This window comes from Apteryx mantelli, chromosome Z, assembly GCF_036417845.1.
Source record: "Apteryx mantelli isolate bAptMan1 chromosome Z, bAptMan1.hap1, whole genome shotgun sequence".
In the NCBI taxonomy this organism is placed as follows: Eukaryota; Metazoa; Chordata; class Aves; order Apterygiformes; family Apterygidae; genus Apteryx; species Apteryx mantelli.
Window position 1 is genome coordinate 40317635 of NC_090020.1, and position 26606 is coordinate 40344240.

Here is a 26606-nt window from a genome sequence, read left to right on the forward strand (position 1 = left end):
AAGTGCTTCAAAAATATGGAAGTCAGAAGACTTTTGGGCTTCCTTTAGATTTCTACGATTGATCTCTATGAGTACACGCTGGTTACCTGTAGGAAGGAATTTGTTTTCTGATTAGACAAAAATTCCAGAATTCCCCAAAAGGCTGATGTTCAACATACTAGCTTACTAATTTCTAAGAGGCAGAAATGGAGTTTTACTTCCAAAATTCCTTGTGTTCATAAAATCACTTTATACTAACAATTCAAAGGTCTCCTGAAAGTTTGTCTTATTTTTGCTTAAAAACACTAACCTAACAATATTCAGTTATTCATATTATTTTTGCACATCTCTACCTCCTCAGAAGAGCAGTAAGTTAAGCAGTAACATGTTACTAATTAAGAGTATCAGTTTTTTCCACAATAAATTTTTAAAAATAAGATCTTATATAAAACTTCATGAAAGATAGGGTAAGTTAAAAAAAGGTGTCAAACTAGGTAACATCTGAACTCAAAAACACTAACTGCCTACAGTAAATGCTGAAAACTCATTAGCATCAGCAAAAACTAGTTTAAATTGAAGGGTCTATTTCTGTAAAAAATCAACGAACTACATAAGAGAAAAATCCAACTGCCATTACAGGGAAGATGTAGGCAAGCAATAGTTGTGAAAGGGTAATGTAGTATCTTCTCCCTATACTTGACTGGTCACGAGTTTCAGTTTCTGATATGGTTCTGCACATAACCAAAAATTCACTGTTTAAACAGAAAATAGTCATAATCAAAGTTCATTAATCCTTTTACTGCACAGTTTTTTTCAGTAATAAAGCTTTAACTATTAGCTAGTCCCCCAAAAACGACTCAGTATTGTATATTTACCGTAAGACTTAAAGTACTATTGTTTACTATACAATATTACAGCATTTAAAGTGTATTATATAAAATAATTCCTAGACAATCTGTACAACTCTACATAATATTACAGAACATTACATTTAATGTTATGTTATATAACATCCCATAAATTATAGATTGTCTATACCATAGATCATAAATTTATAATATACACATAGCACACTACTGTATAGAATAAAATCATTTTATAACATGTTATAGCAAGTATATCTTGTTATATATACTGCATATCTATTAAACTACACTATATTTAGTATATTCTATATACCATCTATATATACCATATATAATCTGTAATGTATATTACATATAGTATATCATTTTATTATACAGAATTTTCTTATTTTGTATAGTCTTATTTTTGAGTAGAGTCAAAAAATAAGGGAAATAACACAATACGTAATTTAGCAGTGTATACGTGCATTTTTTTTCCTGTTTTGAACTAGTGATCATACATTTGGAAGTAGGTAGTCATACATTACTTCCCCTTTTCTATCTTTTTTTGACAAGAAAGTTATGGCTCAAGAACATCAGAAAAGGCTAAAGGTAAAGTCAGAAAAATTTATATTTCACAAGAGATGTCTCAAATTTACAGAATGTACAAGCCTTTTAGGAAAAAAGTTTTAAAATAGTTACTACAAGACTTTTTTCCGTTAAAATAGACCTAACATCTAAAGTAATTTAGATAAAGAAAACAGTAAATAAATTTAAAACAAATGCATCTCTATTAAATGTAAATATCCATTCTTCATCTGCCATATTCAGAACATTCATTGTACCATATCAAAACTCCTTTATGATTACAGATATCTCCTTTATTTTATACAAAAATGCACAGATTTCCATCTGAAACCATTTGTGTGATGTCATATTCCAAATCAATATAAGTTTTTGTATGCTACCATGCCTCTTAGTCAGTAATTACCTGTTTTCAAAAAGATTTGAACACATGCATCTAAGTCTAATTTAAATCTATACAACTGTCATTCTTACCAAATCACTTACACTGTAAGTGTATTTATTAACAACAGCACCCCTGCAGTGAATTGGCAGGCACCCACAATGCCTCAAATTTACATTCTCTTGAATGTAAATACTGACATAGTCACATTAATAATTGATATACCAACAGCTCAGCCTTGCTGTTAGCAAAGCATACCAGCTGCAGTGGAACTCAAAATTGAGCCAGTTATTTCCTAAACAATTGATTACAGAACCATAGCAGTCTCTGTGCACACAATACAGTGCGCATGAACAGATACCTCTTCATTCAAGAGACTGATGCATTTTAAGCAGTACTAACATTAAATTTTTAAATTAAGCATAGAACTTTGTTTTAAGATCATCTGATCTGTATTTATTAATAGAGACATCATGTATATAAATATATGTACACACAGGCATACATACACATAAATACATATAACTGCTTATTGCTTATTCTCCTATATAACATCCACAGGGAAAACTGAACAAAAGGCAATAGTAAACGCAGGACAGTTAAAAAAAAAAATCAGCATTCTGTTTTCAGCTTAAGAGCAAACTCTCTGCTAATAACCTAAGAACACTGCTTAAAGCAGTGTCCATGTAAAGTTACTCAAAGTTCACTTTGAGTTTATACTGATGATCATTAGCATGATACGTGGGCAATTATGAAGTGAGAAAACCAAAAGACACAGAAAAGTCAAAACTGTATTTTCACATGGGGTGAAGTCTTCCAGAGACGGAGACGACCACCTCCCTTACTCAAGAAGGCTGACTAAGCACCAAGCGATAAGACAGGAGTGATCTATGGATCCATCTCTAACTCTTTGAATTCCCACTCTTCTCTCTCAGATCAAAGCAACTTTTTTTGGTAACTCATTGTAAAATACTAAAATTATCATCTAGCACTACCTTAAATACAAAAGCCAGCATCCTTTTCTACTTAAATTTCTGCTTCAAAATCACGTATTCAATTCAGGGTATTCTGTACACTGAGCAGGGGTTGTACAAAAAATTGAAAAGTTGTCATTGAACATCAAATCTTTCAATACACATGTTCAACCTTATTTTCATTACCATGAATATTTGGGTCTTTAACAATAGTGGAAATAGTACTGAACACCAACTTTACTCTTGGTAACATCAGCCTTTCAAACAATTTTGTAATAATGAAAAGAGCAGAAAATAACTGGTAATGCCTAATCTACTGGTCACATTGAACAGTGCAGAAAGTAGCTTACAACAAAAAATTGTTTTACCACAAACCTCAAGGCATTTTGCACCACAGAAAGCTTAAACTTAATGTATTTCAAATTGCCTTTGCTACATTCCCAAAACCAAAATAAATCACAGATACAAGGAGAATCTTGACATACTCCAAACACTAAAATAAAAATAAATATGGTACTGAGCCTAATTAGCTAAAATGAGCAGATTCCATTCCTCTACAACAGGAGCTGACCATACTGGCATAAATGCGTAGTACTTTTTGTGGCTCCAGCTTCTCAAGAGTACAGATTGATTTTTCTCTTACCCTACCCAACACTGCTTTACCAACCAATACACAAACTTTATTAGGTGTGTATATCTCTTCCAAAAAAATCACATTATGCCAGCACTGCAACTTGTTCATCCATTGACCCAAAGTTAACTTTTTCATTAGAGTCCAAACAGTATGATTTTTTGCTTTATCTATTTGGGTTCTCACAACTCCAAAATAGAATCATGTGTTTCTTATGTAGCCATGCAGAGAGCATTACCACATTACTAGAACCCAAACACGGAAAAAATTCTCATGAAGAGCATGCAATATTTAGTGTTTGTTTCACATTTGTCATAGCCTTTTAAGATAAAACACTTTTTTCTATAGTACACAACTGCATATCTTATACCTGCATTGACAAAGTACCATCTTTTGGTTGCCCTTTAAGAAATGGGTTTTAGCACCAGTTTTAAGAATGGAAGTGCTAATTAAACTTCATCTGAAAGGAGAGAAGTATAGAATTTAAGAAAAATAAAGTATTAACAATATTGAGCATCTGCCTTCTCTGAAATGTTAATACAGCAGTTCCAGAATTATGATAATCCACAGCTGAAGAGATCTTTGTCTCTTCCACAAAAGACCTCCAATGAAAACCTGACACGAATACCTCTTGCTGCTATAAACAGACACCATGGTAACAATCTGTTCTAGTAAGTCAGCAACATTACAGACACGAGCTCTACTAAGGTAGGATCAGCAGCAGCAGAAGTAACCATTCTTTTGTTCTACTTGTCAGATGGGTAAGTACAATAGAGTTCATTCACTTGTAGACACTTCCAAGCCATTATAATCAATGGCCCACAGACACACTATTAAGCGATATTAGAAAAATCAGATAGTAAATGCTGAATAATTTGTGCACTACTAAATGTGCGTAACACCTCAAAATGTGTGCGGACTCCTTACTGCAAGAGGAAACTGAAGCAAACAGTAAATTTCACACACCTGTCAAAGAAATAAGGCATTTTGAAGCTTTTCAATAGTTTTGCTTATACATTCTTTTTCAAGATTTAAATCAAAAAAAAAAACACACAAAAAATCTCAGCTTTACTACTTAATCCTTAAATTGAGCCAGCAGCTCCTGATTCCCCCTCCCCGCCAGTCTCTCCTAGTAGGAAAGCACACTGAATTTAGTTGAAGTTAAATTATGGGCATGGCACTTGAAAAAGATCTCACATCTTACAAAGCTAACTTTCTTACCATGAAGAGAAAGATTTATAGTCTAAAACTACAAAACTGCTAGGTTGCTACATTTCCCAAAAAAGGGAATACAACTGGGACATACAAGGAGGTAGTAAGCTGCTGCCCAAAATTGGGTTCCTAGGTCAGCTGGTCAGGAAATAGCCTGCACTGAACCTAAAACATCTGGCTCCAGAACCCAAGTTCCTCAACCAAGGCAGATTTGGGGACCTTCCACATCATACAAGCAAGCTAGACATTACTTTTCTATCATTTACACTTACCATATAATTCTTAGCAGTGTACCTACAAAAAAGTTAGTCTAGCTGTAGATACACTACCATACTACCTTTGATTTCAGCCTCTCTCCCAATACTGTCCCTGCTGAGAATATATTAGCCCACAAGATTAAGCTATGAGAAAACTTACTTTGTTTACTTTTACATGGTAAGATCTTTAAACACAGAATAACAAAGCTTCTCCTGTCAAAGCTGCCAAAAGCAACATTGTTTAAGAGTAAATAAGAGTGGACTGTAATAATGAAAGTATTCAGCCAATAAAGTGTGCTTTAACATAGCCCAGCAGAAGGATGCCTCAGGTACCCTCCCCTGCTTTCACCTGCCATAATATTAGGGTCACTAAGATAACAGTTCACAGTACATATACTGCAACACTATGGGACATGTTTGTGTTTGCAGAAAATGAAACATGAGGGCATAGCTCATTTCCCAGCTTAAAACCTCTAAAAGCATGAACTGTTGAACCTGTCAAGTTGTCAGGGCTTTTTTGTGTGGAGGGCTTGTTCCTCAGAATAGAAGACTCCAACTCTCAAAAGACTCAAGGTCTCAGCTTGAGTAATACTTTTCAATGCCATAAGACAAAAGTGTATTCAAAACATTTTTTAAACAAGTTTGGTAGGTATAAGTGATATATATAGATACTATGAAGATTAGATACGGACAAAAATTAACATGAATTGCTTTCTCTTCATTCTAAAAGTCTTAGTATAATTTCAGGTACACACAGGTATTTTTGTGATTTTCTTGTATTTGTAATATTATGCTTTTGCTTATGTATCATGGTTTTTGTCCTTCATACTCGTATTAGGAAAAAATACTTTTAACTAAAATTATATTAGAACAAAAGATAATTCATCTTGAATTCCATCTTTGCGTAAGATTGCTTATTCAGTTAACTAGGATATTCTGCAAAAATGACAACAAAATTTCAGACCTCATGACCACATTTCAAGCAAGATTTTCCTGCCCACAGTTACTGAAAAACTCAAATTATGGCAAAAAAATAAAAGCAATTTTAATTAACATTTCTTATCATATAAAACTTAAATGAAAGTTAAATAATGATGGGATCAAAATAAGTTCTCTAACTGATTTTTAGAACTCATTTTTAATAACATTTAGATTCATCCCCCAAATAGTTAAGTGTTTCAGGAGTTTTCCAAAAGTACAGAAAATGTTTTCTGTTTAAGACAGATTCTTTGCATACTTTTTCCTGACAAACTCCCACGTGCTACTGTATATTCAGACATGTTCACTGTATAAAAAAAAATTTGAGTATAAAGTTACAGATTAATGCTTCTTTAATAGCAGATTCTCTCCAAGGGAATTTTGAAACACTTATGTTTTACATCCAGATCAAGCATTTTGTTTTATTAAAGAATGGAGATTCTCAGTTCAAAGGTCCTGTGTATAAATACTGCACACCTATCAGCATTTCATTTCTATTTTTTTCTTGGATATTTTGTTCTTTCGGGGAGCAGAACTACAAGAGGTCCCCAAAATGTTTTTCAAACTCAGGCACGTCCTCTACCCATTCATTGCATTCAAGAAGCAGAATAGGAAAAAACTTATCACAGAAAAGTAAAAAAAAAAAAAAAAAAAAAAAACTTTAAGTCACAAGGTCACTAGAAATGAAAGAAAGGGATATCAAGGAACCAGACATAGTAGGCAAATACTGATTAGAGGTAAGGGAATACCAAGAAAATATGCAATTTCAAAATGCTACTCCTTCCATCGGGGGGCTCACAAAACTTCCAAGAACAATGCAAGATCAGAGAAAGCACTAAACTACTCCATTAAAAAGCATTAGAAGTTAGGATAATGTTGCCTAATCACACTCTTTACAGGCTTTCAGTACAGTGTTCCAGAAAAATCACCTCATTTCTTTTGGGAATATTCACTCATGTGTCATGATTTTCTCCCAAAAGGTCTCTAGGAAGCATTGCATAGCTTCTGCAATCTAATCCAACAGCTTTTATTCTTACCTCTGCTACACGGCTCCTTTGTGATGTTAGAGGATTTCACCTTGGCTTTCACAACTGGCTACTGGTCCTAACTTCTTGGTTGCCCTGTCTCATCAGTCAAGTGACAAAAATCTCTGAATGTATCAGCTATTTTAGGATGCTAATCTAGTGTATGCTGACAATTTACAACTACTTAAAAAAAGACACCATCCCCTGATGACTTTCTCAAATCAGTCAGCATCCAAGGCACCCAATTTTGACTACAATATGCAACTTAACTTTCCATCTATTGACTAGAATAGATACTGTCCTGTCTTGGAAGGAATTCTCTAAAGAGTTCTTGTTTGTACAGCATTTATGCTACAGCATCAAAAAAAAATAAGTTCTATATGAAGGGAAAGGATTAGATAATATCTTTCAAAATAAAGGTTCTTTAAAAAGGACAAAATTTTGAAAGTTACCCAACCAGAAAAACACTGCCTGTACAGTTATTAGCCAGCCTGTATAATGAACATACAATCAGAAATTTTAAAAGGCAAAAGAAATATTTAAGAACGGTATTAAAAACAGTATTAAAATTCATCATAACATACACGCAGGGACAAAATTAGTGGCATGGGCAATGTTCAGTTTGCATTCCCTGACTTTTGGAGACACAGCTCTTCTGCTTAAATATTCTGTGAAGTTTAAGGATAACTTTCCTAAAGTCACTGTTACAGAAATCAAATCTTTGACAGAAAAGTTAGTGTGCATGTATAAAACAAACTATTAGTCCAGTTTATAAAATAAATTTTTACATTAGTAAATAAAAAGTGGAAGCAATAACTATAACTAAATGACCTATTAAAAGCTAATCCAGAAGTTTTAAGGAACATTTTCAAGGAATTGATACAATAATTTTTTTTTTTTTGATTTAACTAATTTTGGGAAACTTTGTACTCACTTTCTTAGATTAAGATGTTTCATCTCTTGCTAACTGACTATACACAGTTCTGTGAAAGGTGCAAAAATAGGCAAAATGAGAGTTTCAGGCACTGCTCACCTATAACAGCAAAAGGTCTTTATCAGGTCACTTAGAGGACAATCATAAAAGTATTTATTGTATAAAAGCACCAAGGACAGTGAAACGAGAAATTCAAATTTTAAATGCATTTCATGTGTTTAAGATGCTTAAATATTACATGAAGCAAGAGACAGTGTCAATAGAATTAACAGTGAAGTAAAATTGACAGTAAAACAGCTACTTAAATATCTTAGCAACTTTAAGGTAAATAAAAATACATGATTAGTAGATTAGCTATTTGGTAATTTATGCTGTTTATTCAAAAGGAAAACACTGGGAATATTGTAAGACTACTTAGTATAAGGTATACCCATATGGCACAAACTTTGTAATATTTAATATTTGTTAAATAGTCTGAGGATTTAATGGACACACCTTAAAGAAGAACAAAAATATTTCACCAGTAGAAAAATTTAGATTAATCCACTGACTCAAGGTCTTTTTTGCTGCTTTAAGTCCCTAGGGACACTTTAAAATAAAAAAGATTTATACCCTAGATCAGCAAAGTAATGTGAAAATTGATACTGGATTACATTACAGTATTATGCATGACAGTTTTTTACCTCCAGATCCTAGCTGCTTGTAGAATCTGTATTCCAAATGTAGCTGTGGTGCTCTTGACTTCATTGGCTCCTGATTTAAAAACAAAAACAACATTTAAAATAAAGCCTCTCAGCTGTTGTTCTGAACCCTAAAAATCAATGCCCTAATCTATGTACCAACCATGCTAACCCTGTGGCTTTTGAGCCACATGAAAAAATTTGAGTATTCCTTCTACAATGACTGGTAATTAGGCTACTGGGAAACCTAAACCCCAGTCAGGTAAGACTAGAGTGTACAGGGGCTTTTACATCCTGTATTGCTCCATCATCTCAGGGCCCAACTTGCAAACCCAATCCAGACCCCACCCACAATAAATTTCTTCCACCTGAGCTAACCTGTCCCTCCTCTTTGCTCTCCAAAGCATGTGGTTGATGTACATCTTGCAGCCTTCAAAAGGGAGTGTTGGTGTGCAGCTCAACAAATCAAAAAGACTGTCTACACCTCTGGTACATGTGCTAGATGCACCTTCAGCAACAGTTTTACAGCTGGTTTGTGACAAAAAATACCAAATCCCTCCAAACAGTAATAGCTTATAGAGATTAAGTCACACAATTCCAAACTACATGTATGACACCTAAAAAAGCACCAAAATAATTTTCCAACTGAAATCTTTCTATTCCTGAGATAAATTATATAAGTTAATGAAATCTTGGTTCTATGTCTTACATAGAAATGTGGCTTGGTCTCAGAAAAAAGGCCACATCATCACTGAAGACTGCACTCACACACAAGAAAAAAGCAGCAACATAAAACTACACTCCAAGTATTTCACTTTGTAAAGTAAATAGTGCTTTATCATAAGACCATTAAGTACCTTCCTAGAGCACCTTTTTGAAGTCATGCTTGGCTTTATAATATATAACATCTTACAATGCATTAGTGGCCATTTGAACATTAACTGCATATTAACTATTCTTGCATAGGCTGCTACTAAGACTGTAGCTAGTAACAGCTAAGTGTTAATACAAACTATTTATCCATGAACGAAGAGGATATACTGCTAGATGGCAATTTCCAGGAAAAGTTTGGGAAAGGTTCTTATCTCCTTTCTCATACCATCTTCTCCAGAAGCTAAGAGTTCTTTAGCCTCTATTATATTCTGCAGTGGCATATCCAAGGCCATAGAAACCAAAGTGCAATCATGAGAAACCCAGTCCTCCCTCCCAGTCCATCTAATTCAGGTGTTTTAAATTGCTGCTGCTGCCAGTGCCAAAGTCCTTGTCACAGTCCATTTGTGCATTTGGTTTTGGCAGGGTACCAAAAGTTGAGGAACACAAGCAAAAATGGACACATTAACAGTTTCCACAGAAAATGAGGAGAAATTAATGAAAATACACACTTTCCAAGCTTCAGAGCATTCATCCTAGCTGAATACTTTAAGTTCTTTGCAAAAACCTGAGCAAGAACTTCCTAAAACAAAATGACCATATTGTCAAGCAAGACTAACTGGCCCACCACAAACTCCCACTTACAGAGAATCTGGAAAACACATGAAATGCAGTGTCAAGCATTAAAGACTACTTTTCCTTCAATAACACTGTAAATATGGGTCCAAGCATATCAACACAAACAAAAAAAATATATCAGCTTTTAGTAATCAGCTTTCACAGGTTTTTAATAAACCCACTTTGAAGCATGTTACCAAGTGATTTTATCCAGTTGTGAAACTGCACAAAAATTTTGCTACTAGTTTGCCTGCAGTATCATAAAAGTCTCTCAGTTACACAGTATACAATGATATATACATTCTCTAATTAAAGCTTTTAATTCTGCTTTGCTTGTAACTCTGCCTGCTAAGAGGAAAATATTTTAGGCTCTGAAGTTCATAAAATTCTTCATGTTTGTGGAGTTTACCAACACAAGACACTGGCTTTTGGGGACTGTGTTTGATTTTGTTCTTTCAGTAACACAATTCTGCTTTAATTGATACTAAATTATCAATTTATCACCAGTGTTATGAGATGTTTCCATTAAAAGGGGGGAAAATGGCTTCCGTGTATTACTAAAAGTAAGTAGACAGAAAAGAACTGAATTTGCCTAGGGAAAACAAATTCTGATTTTTGACCTACACACCTACAAGACAGATCTTCAAATGAATGCTGCTTGCTCAGCAGCAAACAGTTCTGATAGACCTTCAGAAGGAAAACGTTCATAAAAGTCAAACAAGTCAACCTGACAACTGCACACCAGCCAAAGACTAAAATGAAAAAACATACCTTGCAAAAAAGATACTTTAAATACTTTACTTTTACACCCTCCCCTAATTGTGAAAAAAAGTGTAATAATAGCAGTTATAGTCCATATACTGGTTGTAGGATTTTTGGAATATACTGTGGTGGTGGCTGGGGAAGGGAGTTAGGTACATCCTCAACTGTTCAGTAACTCTGCTTCAAACAGAAAGCAAATACAATCTTTCATTTGATGAAACTTGAGAGGAAAAGCACAATAAGGTATTGATAGCCAATTTATTTTGTTTCTATACACACTGGAGCATGCAGTGAACTATTGATATATAAGAAAAGTAGAACACATAAGGATAAATCAAGACAAATATCTGATAAGCACTAGCTTCCATTGTAACATAGAAGTGAAGAATACAGCACTGAAACTGCATTTTTATGAGTAAGTCTGAAAAAAGTTTAAGGATAAAAAAGAAACCAGAAGAACTCCTCCTGTTTTCATGAGTGTTTCAGTATGCTTCAGTATCTAAAGATAAGTTTGGAAACCCAGAACTGGAGCACTGTTCAAACTTAAGTTAATCCTGAAGGACTTTAAAGCCACCTAATCCTCTTATCAAGAGATGAGGTGTATTTTTGATTTTCTTAAGAGCTCAGGTCTTCAAAGGACCATTCCATGATTTCCAGTATTCTGCAAACCACCTTCAATACACAGTTCACATTCAAATCTAATTACTTTAAAGCTGCTATATAAAAAAGTAGGTAGTTCCTTTTCCCTGCAAAAGAGCATTTCTCCCTCTTAATGAGGGACTTGGGGCTCCAGCTGCGTTCTTGCTGCCAAAGAATTGGCCTGCAGCTTGTTCAGCACAAGTTACCCGAGAAACAGACACAACAGCTCCTTAACTCAAGTTCTTTCAGCTGAGGTTTTCCCTTGTTCTTTTGTAGGATGCTTATATATTCAAATAAGATAAAGACACTTTATTGCAATTTTGTTTTTGCTCCAAAGATATGGAGTAAGCTACTGTACACTTTTGGAAGATAAGGCATCTTCCTTCTAAAAGACTCTGAGAAAACAATGGATGCAGTTTACTTGCTCTAACCATAAGGTTAGAAATTTAAGATCTCTGATGTTGATCTAGAGCACTATATAAACATTCAGCTACAAATTGCCTAGTTTTAATAATCCAATGAGAACTATTACTCAGTAATCTTCTATCTCTGCTTCCTAGTCTCTTTAAGGATAATGAGCAAACAAATTATTTCCAAGAAAAATTTCTATAAAATATACAGGTTTTGTAAAAAGGAAAAGATCAGCCTACAAAACAGAGTTGCACTTGATCTGGATTTACTGCTTGTGTGGTCTATGCATCTACACAGAGGTTCTGAAATGGTGTCATCCTGGACAGCAGTAATTCTTCAAAACATAAAAGGAAGAAAAATTCTAGCCTTGGAACCAACTGCAACCTCCCATTCTCCGCCCCAAACAGATTAAAAACAGCAGTGACTACCTCAATTTGCTCTTTCATACAAGGATAGAAAGAAAAAAATAGTTATTCCCAGATGCAGCTCAAGCAGTAATATTTAGTAATTTGGTTAGTGGTTAAACATCCTGTAAAGGAGATGAGTTTCTGCAACTAAGAAATTTGGCAAAGGGAAATGGAAGAAACATGATACAGAGTGGAGAGCAGAGTAGGAAACATGAGGCAAAAGCAAAGTAGAGGGACATGTAGTAAGAAACTTAAATCTGACAATAAACGAAGAGGTTATCAGGAAAGGTACAGTTCAGATGCAGCAAATGGTAGTTACTGAAGAACTACCTAGTCGCAAGATACCAATCTGTATACTTACTCTCAGATTGGTAGACGAACACATACAGATGGCATACAACTGACAAAACCCTGCTGTAAACATTTTCACTCTAGTTTTAAAAAGTCCATTCTGACCTTTAAAACAAATTCCTGCCCAAAACACAAACTGAAAGAGGCCAGAAGTGTTAAAACCCTGCAACTGAAGTCATTTTACTAGGATATGCATTTACATATAAAGTTTATGCTTTAAAATGTGTACCTGTGCAAGGACTGTCATAAAAGCAAAATTAAAAGTCTGAACTATCTTTCCTTAGAGAAGTAATTCCTAAAGTTATCTTCCCAAAGTTAAGATACGAAGCATCATGCATAGTAAAGTACTTCACACACTTATCTAGGAGGGAAAACATTAAGAAGTGATCCACACAATGGAAAGCTAAAGTCAAAACAGCAGTTAAAAAATCCATTTACTGTTAGCAGTAGTGACAGACATGCCTGTAAGTTGACTTCCAAATGCAGCAACTAAAACTCATCCTTTCAGGAGTAACCCACACAACCCTTCTGTGCCAGGGTAAATGGTTACCATTTACGCACAAAACATCTTGCATAAGAGGAAAAAGATGCTTCTACCAGCTGATTACAAGGGAATAGTAAGTCAACAGTGGAATGGTGCCATGAGAAGGGCAAGTGTGATTCAAGAATAAATTAGGAGAGGTATTTTTGTAACTGTACCTGGCAAGGGTTACTGCTCATCAAAATGCAATACACAATTCTAGTTACCCCATTCAGGAAAAAAACTCAAACTGGAACTGGGGCACAGGATTACTGGAATAAAGAAGAAATTATGAGTTTGCCTCATTTGGCTAACAAAACAAAAGGCTGAGCACAGGAACTGATGACTGCTTTCAAAACGCTATCAGAGTAAGTGCCAGGCATGGGGGAAAAACATCTCCTAATGTTAGACTAACCTTAACAAGGAGGAAGGAAGGTATACCAGTCACAAACAAACACAACCTTTCTAACCATTAGAACACAAAAAGTCGTGGAACAGTGTCTGATAGGAGTAGAAGAAAACCCACACAGCAAAATTAAACCAAATCCCACAGTTTCATGCAGCTGCCTGTAGCAGAAAGACTAAACCTTACAATCCAAATCCCTTTCAATGGTGAGAAAAAATTCCAAAAAAGCTGAAAGAAAAATAATTGAGAACGATGTGGAAGGAAGCCACTAGTGCTACCTGCCAATAACTAAAAGTATTTTTACTGATTCTTCTAGCTGTTGATTATTATGAAGACACATTGATATGAAAAAGAGGACAACTCAAAAAGTAACTATATATTCAGATTCCTTTAAGCAGCAGTAGGAAATCAGACACACTCTACTACACTAGATCTTTAGTAACTTCTAAAGAAGTTATTCAATAATAGTTAAAGCCTTTTGCACAGTTTTAAATAAACTTGAGACTGAGTCATTTGGAAACCAATATAGTAAAGCTTGCCACTGAACGATATCTTTGAAAAGCGAAATGGGTTAATATAGAAGTAACTTAGTAATTTAAATTTATGCATTATAATTTTTAAAAAGTGAGTTTAATATCACAAAAAAGAATCAGAAAAAAATGGTTTACCAAAACCCAGTAATCAAATTTAAAGTTCTCTTGCTCTACATTAACTAGTGCTTCAAAAAAATCACTGAATGTGCTTTTCAGTAAACAACATTTAACTAGAGGAATTTTCAGAACATTTTCAAGTTTTACTAGACTTAGAAAATAAGTTCAATACATTAAAGTGAATTTAAATCAGATATAGCATACAAACAATAACCCTTAGAAGCGCATCCACTGTTGCTGTATCAAAGAGTAACTTGGGCATTTTTTAGATCTATAACTACACCTGAAATAATTATTTTTCTAACCACTGGATACTTACACAGATATTTGAGACATTTATTATATAAATATGCAAAGATCTTTAGACTTAAGCTATATCTTTCTCTATTTTCAGAGTTTACTTTCTACTTTATGGAACCAGAGTATTTACCATAGCATGCTATGAAAAAAATTGTCTGACTGCAGCAACAAGAGAATTATGCAAGTCCTAAAAAGCCTTCAAAAAACAAAACCTACAGAACTGAATTTCATCTTGGTATACTTTGGTTAAGTTCTAAGTAAATGACTATTTCCATAAGAGGCATCCAGAAGTACAACATGAAGTAAACTAAATCATTCTAAAGAAAGATTTGGAAAGAGCAGAACAACGTCATATTAGCAGTTATGTGAGTTATGTACATTTGTAAGGAAGCATTTTACCAATCTTAGCAAGTAAAAACACACTTATACAATCAGAAGTGTGAGTAGCAATGATAACAGATGAAAAACTGAATTTGGGGAGGGAGTAAAGGTGTTGGAAAGAAGGTATTCTGCAGGATTTCTGGAGCTTTTTTGTAGTCATTGATGTCTGATGTTAAATTTTGTTCTCTTCCACTTGCTGAAAGACAGGAATCTACCAGGTAAGACTGCTGAGCATATCCTTTAAGAAGCAGTCAACCAATCCTTGAAGAAGCAGTCAACCATCATTGACTTTACAAAGGTAAATTTACTTCTGAGATCAGTGACAACATTTAACACTGGTTTTATTCAATATGGCCAAGGCATATAATTATGTCTACCACTAACTACTTTCATCTAATCAGTCGAAAATACACAAGACTAAAGATTTCAATTAAGGAAATCAAACCATTATATATGAAAGGAAGTCTGATGATTTCTTCACCCCCAATCTTAACAAAAAAAAAATTAACTTACCAGCTTAATTGCCACATACTCATTTGTGTATAAATTTTTTCCTTAAAAAAGAAAAAAAACAAGAAGGTGAGACTTTGGCAGTGACAGTTTATAAAAGCACAGAACTGTGGGAGATCTATTCTGCCAAAAACTATCCATATAAAATAGACTTATGACCACTTTCTTCAGCCACTACTTGCCAGAGAGCTTACTGGGAAGTAATAATTAGGCTTGTGACTAGTTCTGCCAACAATTTATGTTGTGCTTTAATTGTGCTAAAGTAACACATGACCTTTGCAAGTAAAACATGAACAGTAGTTTAGTCAGATTAACAGAAAGTCTAAGGACTTGGTTTGTGGTTTAGAGTTTAACATTTTTGGTCTGAATTACTGAAACAATCTAAAACATGCTGTATTTTTATGTCAACTTTTAATATAGTTCACTGTTTTAATAGTTCACAATCAAACACAGAAATGATCTACTGTGTGTACAACTCAAGTTGTACTAATAATTTAGTAAGTTTTCAGAGCTTTTTTTAATGTTAAGTATATGACAAGAAGCCTTCAGAAAAAAAATCACTTAAGTTAATATCAACATATCCTGAAAATGCTTTAACTAGAACACAGAACCACATCACTAAAACACAAAAGATAAATGAAACAAGTCTTCATCAGAAACAATTACTATGCATACTTGAGGTTTCTGGTTAGACATTAGCTTTATATACGCACTTTTTTTAATGTAAGACTAGAGGTTAAAAAAGAAAAGGCCAATTAAATCCACGCTCTGTTGTGACAAAAAGGACAGATTCTGGTACTGCGGGATCATGTTCCCTGTTCAAGTAAAATATCATTTAAATCTCAATAAATTCTTGTTAATACTTTTGATCTAAGACCCTAAATGTTCTGGTACTGATTTAAAACATGATTTTAATAGCGTGATACCTAAATTTACAGAAAACTTGATTCTTGAATAGCGTAAGAACTGGTTTATCCCTTCACTGAGATATAGCCTGGGCTATTTCACCAATTTTACAGAAATTTTGATAGCCTAAAAAAGCTTGAAAAATTGATAAATTACTGCAAGTGGAATGTGTATTGACTTGCTATATTCAGACTTATTACTGCAAGCCATTCAAAATTGAGTTAAATTATATTATGGTATTGGAATGTCAGATCCTACCACAACTTAGAATTAGTAAAAGCTATTTTTTTCCCCCCTCAGTTTTGTAATTCACTAAACTCAGCATTAGGAGAGAGAGCAAGAATATTACTAAATTAAATGCTTACATCTCTGGAAGTTGTATCTGCTATTTTAACACTGATATACAGCCTAATAAGAGTACTTCAACCAGCATTACCTCAAATCCTTATGACAACTAAGATGTTAAACAAGCTTTAAAAGTATAAAATTGAAAAATATCCAACGAAAAAATAGGTAGTCACTTTTAACATTTTCAACTCCTTTGCAGAAGGCTGCAAAGAAATGAAAAACATGCACTACTTGTAATGACAATCATTTGTATTTCTAATATTACTCTGGTCCAAATTCAGATTAGTTCAAAAGTTTTCTTAAAGAAATCAGATGGAAAAAGAAAAGTATGGGACTAAGATAAAAAGGTTCCCAGCAAAATGTTACATTTATAGTCAAAGACTGATCTCAGCTCCAATCCCTATTAAAAAAAGACTATTTTTGCAAAGCTGAAGAAAAAAAATATCAAAGTCACTTGTTTGTTAAAAGATCAGCTTTACAAAAAGGAAGAGGAGTTACCCAAAGGCTATAGACTGAAAGTTGGTATGGGCAGTGCGGTCTAGTTTGACTAAGAGAATTTCAAGATTTATCCAGGGACTTGAGCAGATTTCCAGGCATCTTAAATAATAATTCTTATTTAGCAACCATCTTAGTTATGTTTTTTGACCAAAAACATACTCTGAAGCCACTTCTGTGTTTTTGCGCACTATTAGGATCTGTAGACTTTAAAAAGAAATTTTTGCATGGGCCTTGCTCTTTGAATCTATTAGGTATCACAGGCAGCTACTACAGTAGCTAATAAATCCAGTTACTGTGATGAAACTCAATATCCAGTCATAATGTCATAATGGCAGGCCTATCATTCTGAAAACACCATCAGAAGGGGCATTGTAACTCTGAATTCAAGACAACTGTCTCTAAAATATAGAGGACAGCAGATTTGACACCTCTGTTGAGATCTCTAACCACAGAATAGGTAATGCAGCACATACAGCAGCAGTGTAAGCTTTCTTTTATTACCCCATCAGTCTGTCTAACTTTTAACCCAGGACAGCCTTAAGATTAACAGCTCAATCTTCAAACCAATTTAGCACACAGTCCCTTTGCAAGCAAATGTGCTAGTTGCACACAGATATCCATTCGCTACATACAGAAAATTTACTATTTGATCTCCTATGATATGCCAACATAGAAGTCTGGCAATTCTTTTCTCAGGTGAAAGAACCACAACAGCTACTGGATTGTAATTAAATTTCTTATTTCCTGAAGTATAACTTCACTGCTCTTTATTAACTTTATTCCTCCTTTAAGTCTTTAAGACTGGACCCTTACACACATGTTCAAAATATATCCCAGCTCTGTAGAAGTACATAAACAAGTGCTTGCATACATCTTTGTAGGAGGGGTGTCTGTTTTAATTTACTTGCTAGTGTAGTAACAACTGCAAAAATACCAAATATTTAAATCAGAATCTGCAATACCAATCCTAACTTTTACTTTCAGTAATTTATACATCTTATCCTACATACAATAGTAAATTAGTACTTGAAATATCTATTACATATGCAAAAAATCAGCAGAGGTTGAAAGAAAAAAGCCTGCTGCCCTTGGCTGCTGGGAGGGCAGTATGCTATTCTCCTCCTTTTTTCTTTTACTTATTCACCCAATTTTATTTCAGTATTATCAGATTTAAAGCTTTGCCACTTTTATATTAGTGTTTCTCAATGAAATACATGATTTCACTCTAGTATTCAACTGCTGCCAGTAAATAAGATTACCTATTTTAGATTAATATCAGATTATCAGCTCCATATGGTGTGAGCAATCCAAGATACAGGCAAGGCAAAAAGTTTCTTCCTAAAAACCCTGGAAATAACTTGATTAGTTTACAGTTGTCTATAGTATTAAATGTGACATAGTAATTAGACTGGTATGGTTTAGTTCACATAGAGCTTTAAAAGAAAAACATTCAAGGTCAGTTTAGGAAAGTTGAAGATCTGAAAACAGAACTGCATAACTTGTAAACTGCAAAGGCACATATCTAACTTCAAAAGTCAAAATGTATCAATCTTGCTTCATTATTCTTACAAATAATTAGAACACCTCTTATTGAGACTGTGTTAAATAGTTTCTTCAGTAAAGAGTCCAAAAACATTCATGCTGCGCTTGTTTACACTTCTGACTCATATCAGATATAACGGCCACAGAAAATGCAATACTAAAACCATGTTATATTGTCTCTCTGCAGGACAATGAGAAGTTGTTCTACCAGAGAAATGAAACATGAACAGAAACACAATAGCTACCTCTACACAGCCCACCCTACTCAAATACCCTGCTTTTCAACACGCCTCTCTAAACCTTGAAGCAGAGCATTAACTCAAGCCTTCCAGGAATACTGGAATAAATTCTTGGCATTAAATGTTGAGCTCTGTTTGCTAACGCATACAGAATTCCCAGATCTTAAAAGCCTTGGCTAACCATGCTGCCATCATGGAAATTAAGCCCCAAAAAACTAAATTAATATGAACTCTTCCAAAAGCACACACCTATTTTATACACTGTGTCTATCCTAACAGGAGAAAAAAAAAAAAAAAAACAAAAAAACACACACACACACTTTGGCCCAGAAATTCTTCAAAACTCCACAGGTCCTTCCTTAGTCCTTGCCCCTCTCCACCATTTTGTCTTCATCCATTTAAGACTTGGTGAGGAGAGAGCTAACTTACAGCATTACCCCCACCTCCAAAGTTTTCTACAGATGAATCTTTAGTGCCTAACCAACAGTAAGCAGTTTCCTGTTCAGCTTTGCCATACTGCTAATGATGACCAAGGAAACCAAGAGTTTGCTGCAGTTCTGGCGTGCCCACTGCAGACGCTGTGCTCTCTGCTGTCTCCCAGAAATCTCCAAGAATACAGTATTTATGCTAGAAGTATGGAAGGAGGCTGTTTTACAAATTTAGCCCCAAAAATCAGAATTGTTTTAGGAGGTCAGGAGATACAGCAAAACACAGTAACCATGAAGGCATTTCCAGCATCTTAGAGACAACTGACTAAATTCAGAATAGCAATTAGGTATGAAGTATTATTAGTCCTAGAAAGTCTCTTACTACATACACCCTTATTAACATACGGTGGAGTTGTAAGGCAAATTTAACATATCTGAAAGTAGTTTAAAGAGCTGTAACGGTCTGTTCAGACATGTTCATTCCTAGTCTGCATGCATGCTTTGAATAATGTAAACCAAAACAAAGAAATAGAGATCTTACCTAACCGTAGTTCTCCAAAATTACCACATCCAATCTTTTTGCCAACTCTGAAGTTAGGTCCAACCATTAACACTCCAGAATTTGAAGAACCAGATCCTCGTGGATTGTGGCCTGATCTCCCACTAGGCCGTGACATTCTTTCATCTGGTTTGTCCTTGTCTTTTTTTTTACTATCCATATCAAGCTTACGGTACTCCACTTTGATTTCTTCTTTTTAAATCAGTATAAGCAAACTCAAATTCGGCAATGTGAAAATGAAAACATCACTAGTGAAGTGCCCAGCTGGTTTCTGTCAGTTAGCAGTCAACAATGGCGTATTCATCCCATTCACAAAATATTTTTCCTTGATAGTTTCTGTAGTAAATCTCCAGAATATATCCTACCAGCAGAATTTACTAGGGTCTACGGGAACTCTGAAAATGAAAAACAAAGTTACTCAATGCAGTAAGATTCTTGTAGAGAATTACCTCTCTTCAACTAAAGTTATACAATTAAAATATAACTAATGATATTTGCTTTATAGGCCCTCCATGAACAGCACTACTGTAAGGTTAAATCCTCTGATTATAGCACAACTGCAACAGACACTGGTGCAGCTTTGAAGTGAGCTAAAAAAAATCAATGCTGAATATAACAGTTTTATAGGGGCTTTTCTTTGGAAAAAACACTTTCTGACCCAGTGAATACACTTAACATTGCTATTTAAACAGTCATTGCAGCTTATGCCAGCTTTGCAAGAGAAAGCATTTAATTTCTACTTTTTTCAAAGTAGTATCTGTCTATCTACTAAAGGAAATACTTAAATAACACTGAATGATATTCAAACTTAAAATGTTTGCATTACCTCTTTCTTAATTACAATTTCTGAGACGCATGATTTATTAATTCAATGATAAGGACACTGCACTTTTTAGTAACTCCTGAGTTTGAAAATAAGATCTATTTACTTACCACAGCAATTCTGCCCCTCCCATTTAATTAGATCATACATTTGTTTCCCCTCCTTTATTTCACTGCCTTGACACTCATCCCAACAGGGATTTTAGCAAGAACATAATGTTAGCTTACTACTGCAATAAAGAAACACAAGAAAGCTTTTATTTTTTATCTGGGCCATAATAAGAATAGTGGTTATTGTTTTCTGTTTGACAACAGTGATGCAAAAAAAGCCCAAAATTCAGATAATTGCCTACTACATAGCAACAACTTTTAAGGAGAGTTAAATATTTGTTCAAAACTATTTTGCTACATTCACTGAAGTGTAGCCTACTTTGAATGTTGGGAATACAAGGTAGTCAAAGAAAACATCCTCTAGAAAAAAAAACTGTGCTTCAAAATGTTATTTATGTAGCCTAAAGTCAGTCATCAGGAGCTTTTTTTAAACCTAATTCTCAAAAATAAAAATCATACACATCATAGCTTATTAAAAAGTCAAAGAGCCAGTAGAGAAAAATACAGCAAAAGAATATGAACCACCACCTTACTAGTTGCATCTGCTGAATCATGGATTATTCATGGCATGGTCTTAAGTAGATGATATTTGAAAAACACTAATCAACAGCTGACTAACCTACCAGCTGAATTATGAAGCACATAGAAGTTTATTTTGCAAAGAAACACGATCACTTTAATGTCAAGGGGAGGGAAGTGAAAGACTTGTTTTGAGACCAATGAAAGAAAGCAAATGCAGGCTCCAGTCCAACTAGAACTGTTTAATGCAAGGGAAAAGGATAAATGCTTACAGTATTGAGTAGTGGTATGGTACAGACAGAAGCATTTAAGAGGGGAAAACACCAGTATATTTGGTTACAGCATACTCTTACAAGTTCAAGCACCACTGGATATCGTAAAGGCACTTTTCAAATTATGGATCTCAGAGGAACAGACTCAGTGGGAAGTGACAGGTAATTTCCTTCACCCACTGAGCTACACAAGCTAGGGAAGAAATAAGAAAACTAGGAGTGGAATGCACTGAGGTAGGATTTCAAGGGCAACATTTATTACTTAGAAGGTCAGCACATTTGAAGCAGTAGACATGCATAACAATGTATTAAGTACCAAAGAAAAAATACTTACGTTCCAAGTCTCAGTTTCTCCAATGAGAAATATCGAGGTAAACAATTCTAGACTTCAAAGTGCTAATATGCAGCCTCCATAGCAAATAAAAGCTATGCATAGTACTGCCAGCACCAAAAAGTAAAAGCCACCATAGCTGATGCCTTGGTAATCTCAGTAGCAGGGGGAAGGCTCAACTTCCTGGCACTATGTTGCACATACCAAAATGTTCATATTGCAAAGAGCAGAGAGACAGACCTTGGAACAGTGAAAAGCCAGGGAGGCACTAACAGTTCATATCAATGGGTTCCACAACAGAACACTAGAAGGGACTGGGCATGTAGACAAATCTGAAGAGAGTCAAATCTGATTTCAGAGTAAATAGGATTCCTAGCTAAATGGTAAGTTGTAGAAGACTTGTTAACATATACAGCAAGTAATTATATATTAAACTATTTAAACTGAATTCCTCTAATACATCACAACTTCACTTCAGAAAGTCAAAATAGTTCTGAAGTTTGTTATCTACTTCAGATTCCCCATTTTGCCTTTGCCTGTTTAAGTATCACCTGGGCACAGCATGTAGTCTTGCTAATAGAGCAGAAAACTTTGCTATAACAGGCACAGTCAGGGTGATGAAAAGTAAGTGATGATGTGTCAGAAGCATGGAATAACAAGCAGCAAGACGAGGACAAAGGGCAGAGATTCAATAGCAGTACTAAGACAATGGTGATTAAGAAAGCAGCTGTGAGCCAAAGAAGGTCCATCATCACTGGAAAAGCTCCCAATCTCATGCTGTTTCAGCTCATGTAACACTAAAACAGCACCAACCAAGAAGCCAAGCTGGGAGCTCAAGGACAGATGAGTAAGTATTTACACAGAGCACGCTAGCTGCTCTGTGTGCATGCTTGTCCAGATGAAGCCTATTAAGTAGTTTCCAAGATGCTGAAGCTTTACCAGTGAGAAATTAATTTGCACAAGTAATAACTTTAATCCATCTATAATCATAGGAAGAGCTTTAATTTGCAAAGTCCAAACCACAACTAAGCCCACCCCACACATAACCAAACACTAACAGCAATGCCTAGAATTAGTCTTAGCTTCTAGATTTCAGTCTTGAAGGTCGCCAGGGAGCCATTAGCAAGACCATAGTTTACAAATGGTCATCCACATAAGACACACTGTTGTCCATACCTGCTGACTGTCTCAGACTTTTTTGAAACTCAGAAGATGGAGAGAGAAAAATGATGGCATATTTCAATCAAAATTATTTTTGAAAACAAAAGTGTTATGTCCTTATTTGAAAAACTGATCTAGAAAACTGTTCTTTGAAACAGACTAACATGTTCCTCTGAACCTCCAAACTCTAAAGCGCAATAGGAGGCACTGCCTTGTGCCTTCACTGTAGAACCACACAAAGTTACAGGTCCCAAAGGGAAAAATACATTCTGCATATACAAAAAGATTTGATGATGTTAAACAGTCTCCAACAACTCCAGCTGTTGTAGATATCTATTCTCCCTACAAATGAGACTTCCTGTTGTCAGAGGCTGAAATTCAAAGGACAGCAAGAAAATGACAGTCTTGTTCTTAACAGACTCTGCTGAAAACCCAAGCACTGTGCTAGAGACGTCCAATTCAATCGTAGAGGGAGGACAAAAGCTTGAAGGTAACAGGGAAAGATGCCACTGGAACAAGGAGAAAGGGAAAGTCCAGGAAGAAAGGGACAAAAATGGTAAGTGTTAAAACAGGACTCAGAGGGAAGAGAGAGAACACTGCCACTCCTGTTTTCTCTCCATCTGAATCCCTCCATCTCAAACTGAAGATGACTAATATGGTGGGAGGACAAACACAAGATTCTGCATCTATAAAAGATCATGGCCTGCAATGCAACTCAGTGCCCCAAATTTCATTTTTCTTCCACAGTTCTGGAATATGTGAACAGCCCTGGATGAATTCTAGAAGGGAATGAGATACTTGGCACAGAACACGGTAACCTGCTACTCCTATCTGTGACAGATGGCATTTGCTTTATTTTTCTGTTCACAATTGTGCTCTTTTAAGAGAGTTGTGCCAGGCAGAGCTCCTGTAAGGCAAGTGAACTACCGAGCATATTCAAGTGAAGATCCAGAGACCTTTGTAAATGGCCTGCCACTCATGCACAGCCTAAGAAACTAATGAAGAGGGCAAAGAAGTCCCTAGAAACCAGAAAAGACAGGACAGGATTTGCTGACACTCAGTCACAAGATTGCCTAGAAGCAGAGGCTCATCTACAACAGGAAACAGCGAGTAAGGGCTGCCATGCACAAACATCCTTATTTTTGTTCTGTTTTTCCTAGACTTTAGCTCCCTGCTTAAGTTTAGCTTTCATTCAAATAACATTCTCCTGGCTTTTAATTTAAAAGTCTTTCAATCTTCTGTGTAGTTTACTATAACAAAGTTAAGTATATATGCCATAAAGCACCATCTGCCTGGGTGTCCTATCATATCACTCATCTCCATTAAAATAATACACTTATGCTATGTATACACCTCTCCAAATGCTGGTATCTTAGTTAAGGATAGCAAGCTCCTGGCTCCTTTATTCTGCCTCTCTTTAATCCCTTATTATACAACCTCAACTTTATTTTAAACTATCTTCTATGTAACTTTATAAATAAGCATTAAATGAATACCTAAATAAGGATTCTTTTAAGTATTCATACATATTCATAAAGCTAAAACAGAACCAAGAGAAAACTCTGCTTTTCAACTTTAATATTTTTATTCACTGCACATGACAGAAGCTAGCTCAATTTCTGTTAATGCATACCTAGCCCATAGCACAGCAGCGTAAAAACAGCCTGAGTACAGATTACACCAAACTGAAGCTCTTAAATTCATAGAGACAAAATATCCTATTTGAAAATACATAAATAAAATTTTCAGGTTCAGTGAGTTTCTTCCAAGATATCTGTAGTTATACTGTAAATATTCAGTTTATGAAGTTTCTAGACTGTTTAAATGCTGTATTTAAGTCTGCTAGTTTTTGAAGTTGATTCACCTTATGTCCTGCTCTGATCCAGTTAGGCATGCCTTCAAATGGTATGCTATGCTAACTTTCTATTCAAGACTTCCATTTATAAATGCATTAATGCAAGATTTGCACTTAAGCATGTGAGACAAGCACATAGTATACTTATAATTTCTAAATAGTATTAAGTCATCAGAGATGGAGACTTATAATAAGGTTAGACTCTTCATTTAAAACATTATATCTGCATACCTGAATAAATTTTTCCACAAATTGAAGAGTCTAATATTTTAGATGTTATCTAATAGAGGTACTAATAACTGACTTTCAACTCAGTTATACTAATACAATCTTTATCAAGACAAGATTTTCCTGATTGCTTTTATATATACAGCCTCACAGTGTTTTAACATAACACTGCACACCTAAACAATTATCAAATCACATGTTCTTTGTAAGCATTTGATACACAAGTTGCTTTATAAATTGAAACACAGCCAATTTAGAATCGCATTAAAGAAACTACTGCCAATATTTAATTCTGCTTTTTACTCTGCAATTGAATTCACAGTAGTTGACAGCTATAATTAGTTTCAAAAACAAACATTTATAAATATATTTACACAATGTTATCTTCTGCAAATAAAGATACAGGGGGAACAGAATAGCCAATATTAATTGGATAATATATCTTAAGACACATCTTACAGCTATTTATATTGTCCCAAGACTTCAGAAAATCTGACAGGACTTATCCTACAAGAAGCGTCAGCTAACTTTAAAATGAACAAGAGAGCTAGTGTTTTAGGATCTCACTTCTAAGCGTGCCACAAAACAAGATTCTCCAGTCTAAGAGAAGAAAATATTCTTAAAGTAGTATTTACTATTTCTTGTGCATTTACAAAAATTAATAATAATAATTATGGAAAATGAAAACATGCACCCCAAATCCATGCCATCCTACCTGGTAAAAAGAGTTTAATTTATACAGACTCTCCAATGAGCAATCAAAACATTATTTTCACAAATTACATCTAAGTTTGAGTGATATCCTACAACAAGCAAGGATGTTCCTCACAAACACAGTTCTTGAAACTTTATTTTGTTGTTTTCAGAAAAAAATGCCTTGTAACTGATGCAATGCATCACCTAGAAAGGCACTAAGGGGAGAAAGACCAAGACCAAAGGAATGCAAAGTAGTAAGAGAAGAGATTGGCAATATGCTACACATCATAAGGCTCTGCCACCCTATTGATCCAGGGTTGTTCCTTATATCTTCTTTGTAGGGAGTATAATGGAGTTTTCTACTTGAAGGAATTCAAGAGAGTTCTTTTAAATGGTCCTTTTCAGTATTCATATAGTTTCCAAACTGCATATAAGCGGTTTTTATTCCCTGCTCAGGTCACACTGTGGCCTGTTTCTTTACTCATGTCACAACTACCTCCACCCCTTTTCTGGATGATAGCCAAGTTAAGGGGTTGAACTTAGTACTTCAGCATTTATTAGAAATTAATTCCATTTCTTGTCTCTGCCTTACAAAAGCAATTCATATCTTTCAAATTTGTGAAATTCCAAACACTGAGCGTTTGGTGAGTACAGGTGAGTAACTTTAAAGAAGCAAGCAATTCCAGTACAAATAGCCTAGCATGAAGTTTTCAATTTAAGAAACTATTACTTCTGAAACTTTCATATCCACACAGAGCCACAAAAAGATGTTAGCCAGACATCA

General features: G+C 34.8%; 1 protein-coding gene across 13 annotated transcripts in view; it reads right to left on the reverse strand.

Annotated features, from left to right (window-relative positions):
- The window catches only part of CSNK1G3 (casein kinase 1 gamma 3), an 80399-nt gene that overhangs the window by 35980 nt on the left and 17813 nt on the right, over positions 1-26606 (reverse strand). For 12 of the 13 annotated variants that reach the window (XR_010886805.1, XR_010886806.1, XM_067315189.1 and 9 more), the window contains exons 1-3: positions 19810-20217; positions 15311-15351; positions 8486-8555 (exon numbers count right to left, since the gene is read on the reverse strand). Coding sequence is in view for 11 of the 13 variants with exons in the window: in XM_067315189.1 (XP_067171290.1) it covers positions 8486-8555; positions 15311-15351; positions 19810-19987 (289 nt within the window). In the remaining 2 variants the exon portion in view is untranslated. Of the gene's footprint in view, positions 1-8485; positions 8556-15310; positions 15352-19809; positions 20218-26606 lie in introns of those variants that run through there. The other variant, XM_067315194.1, reaches the window with a different exon arrangement.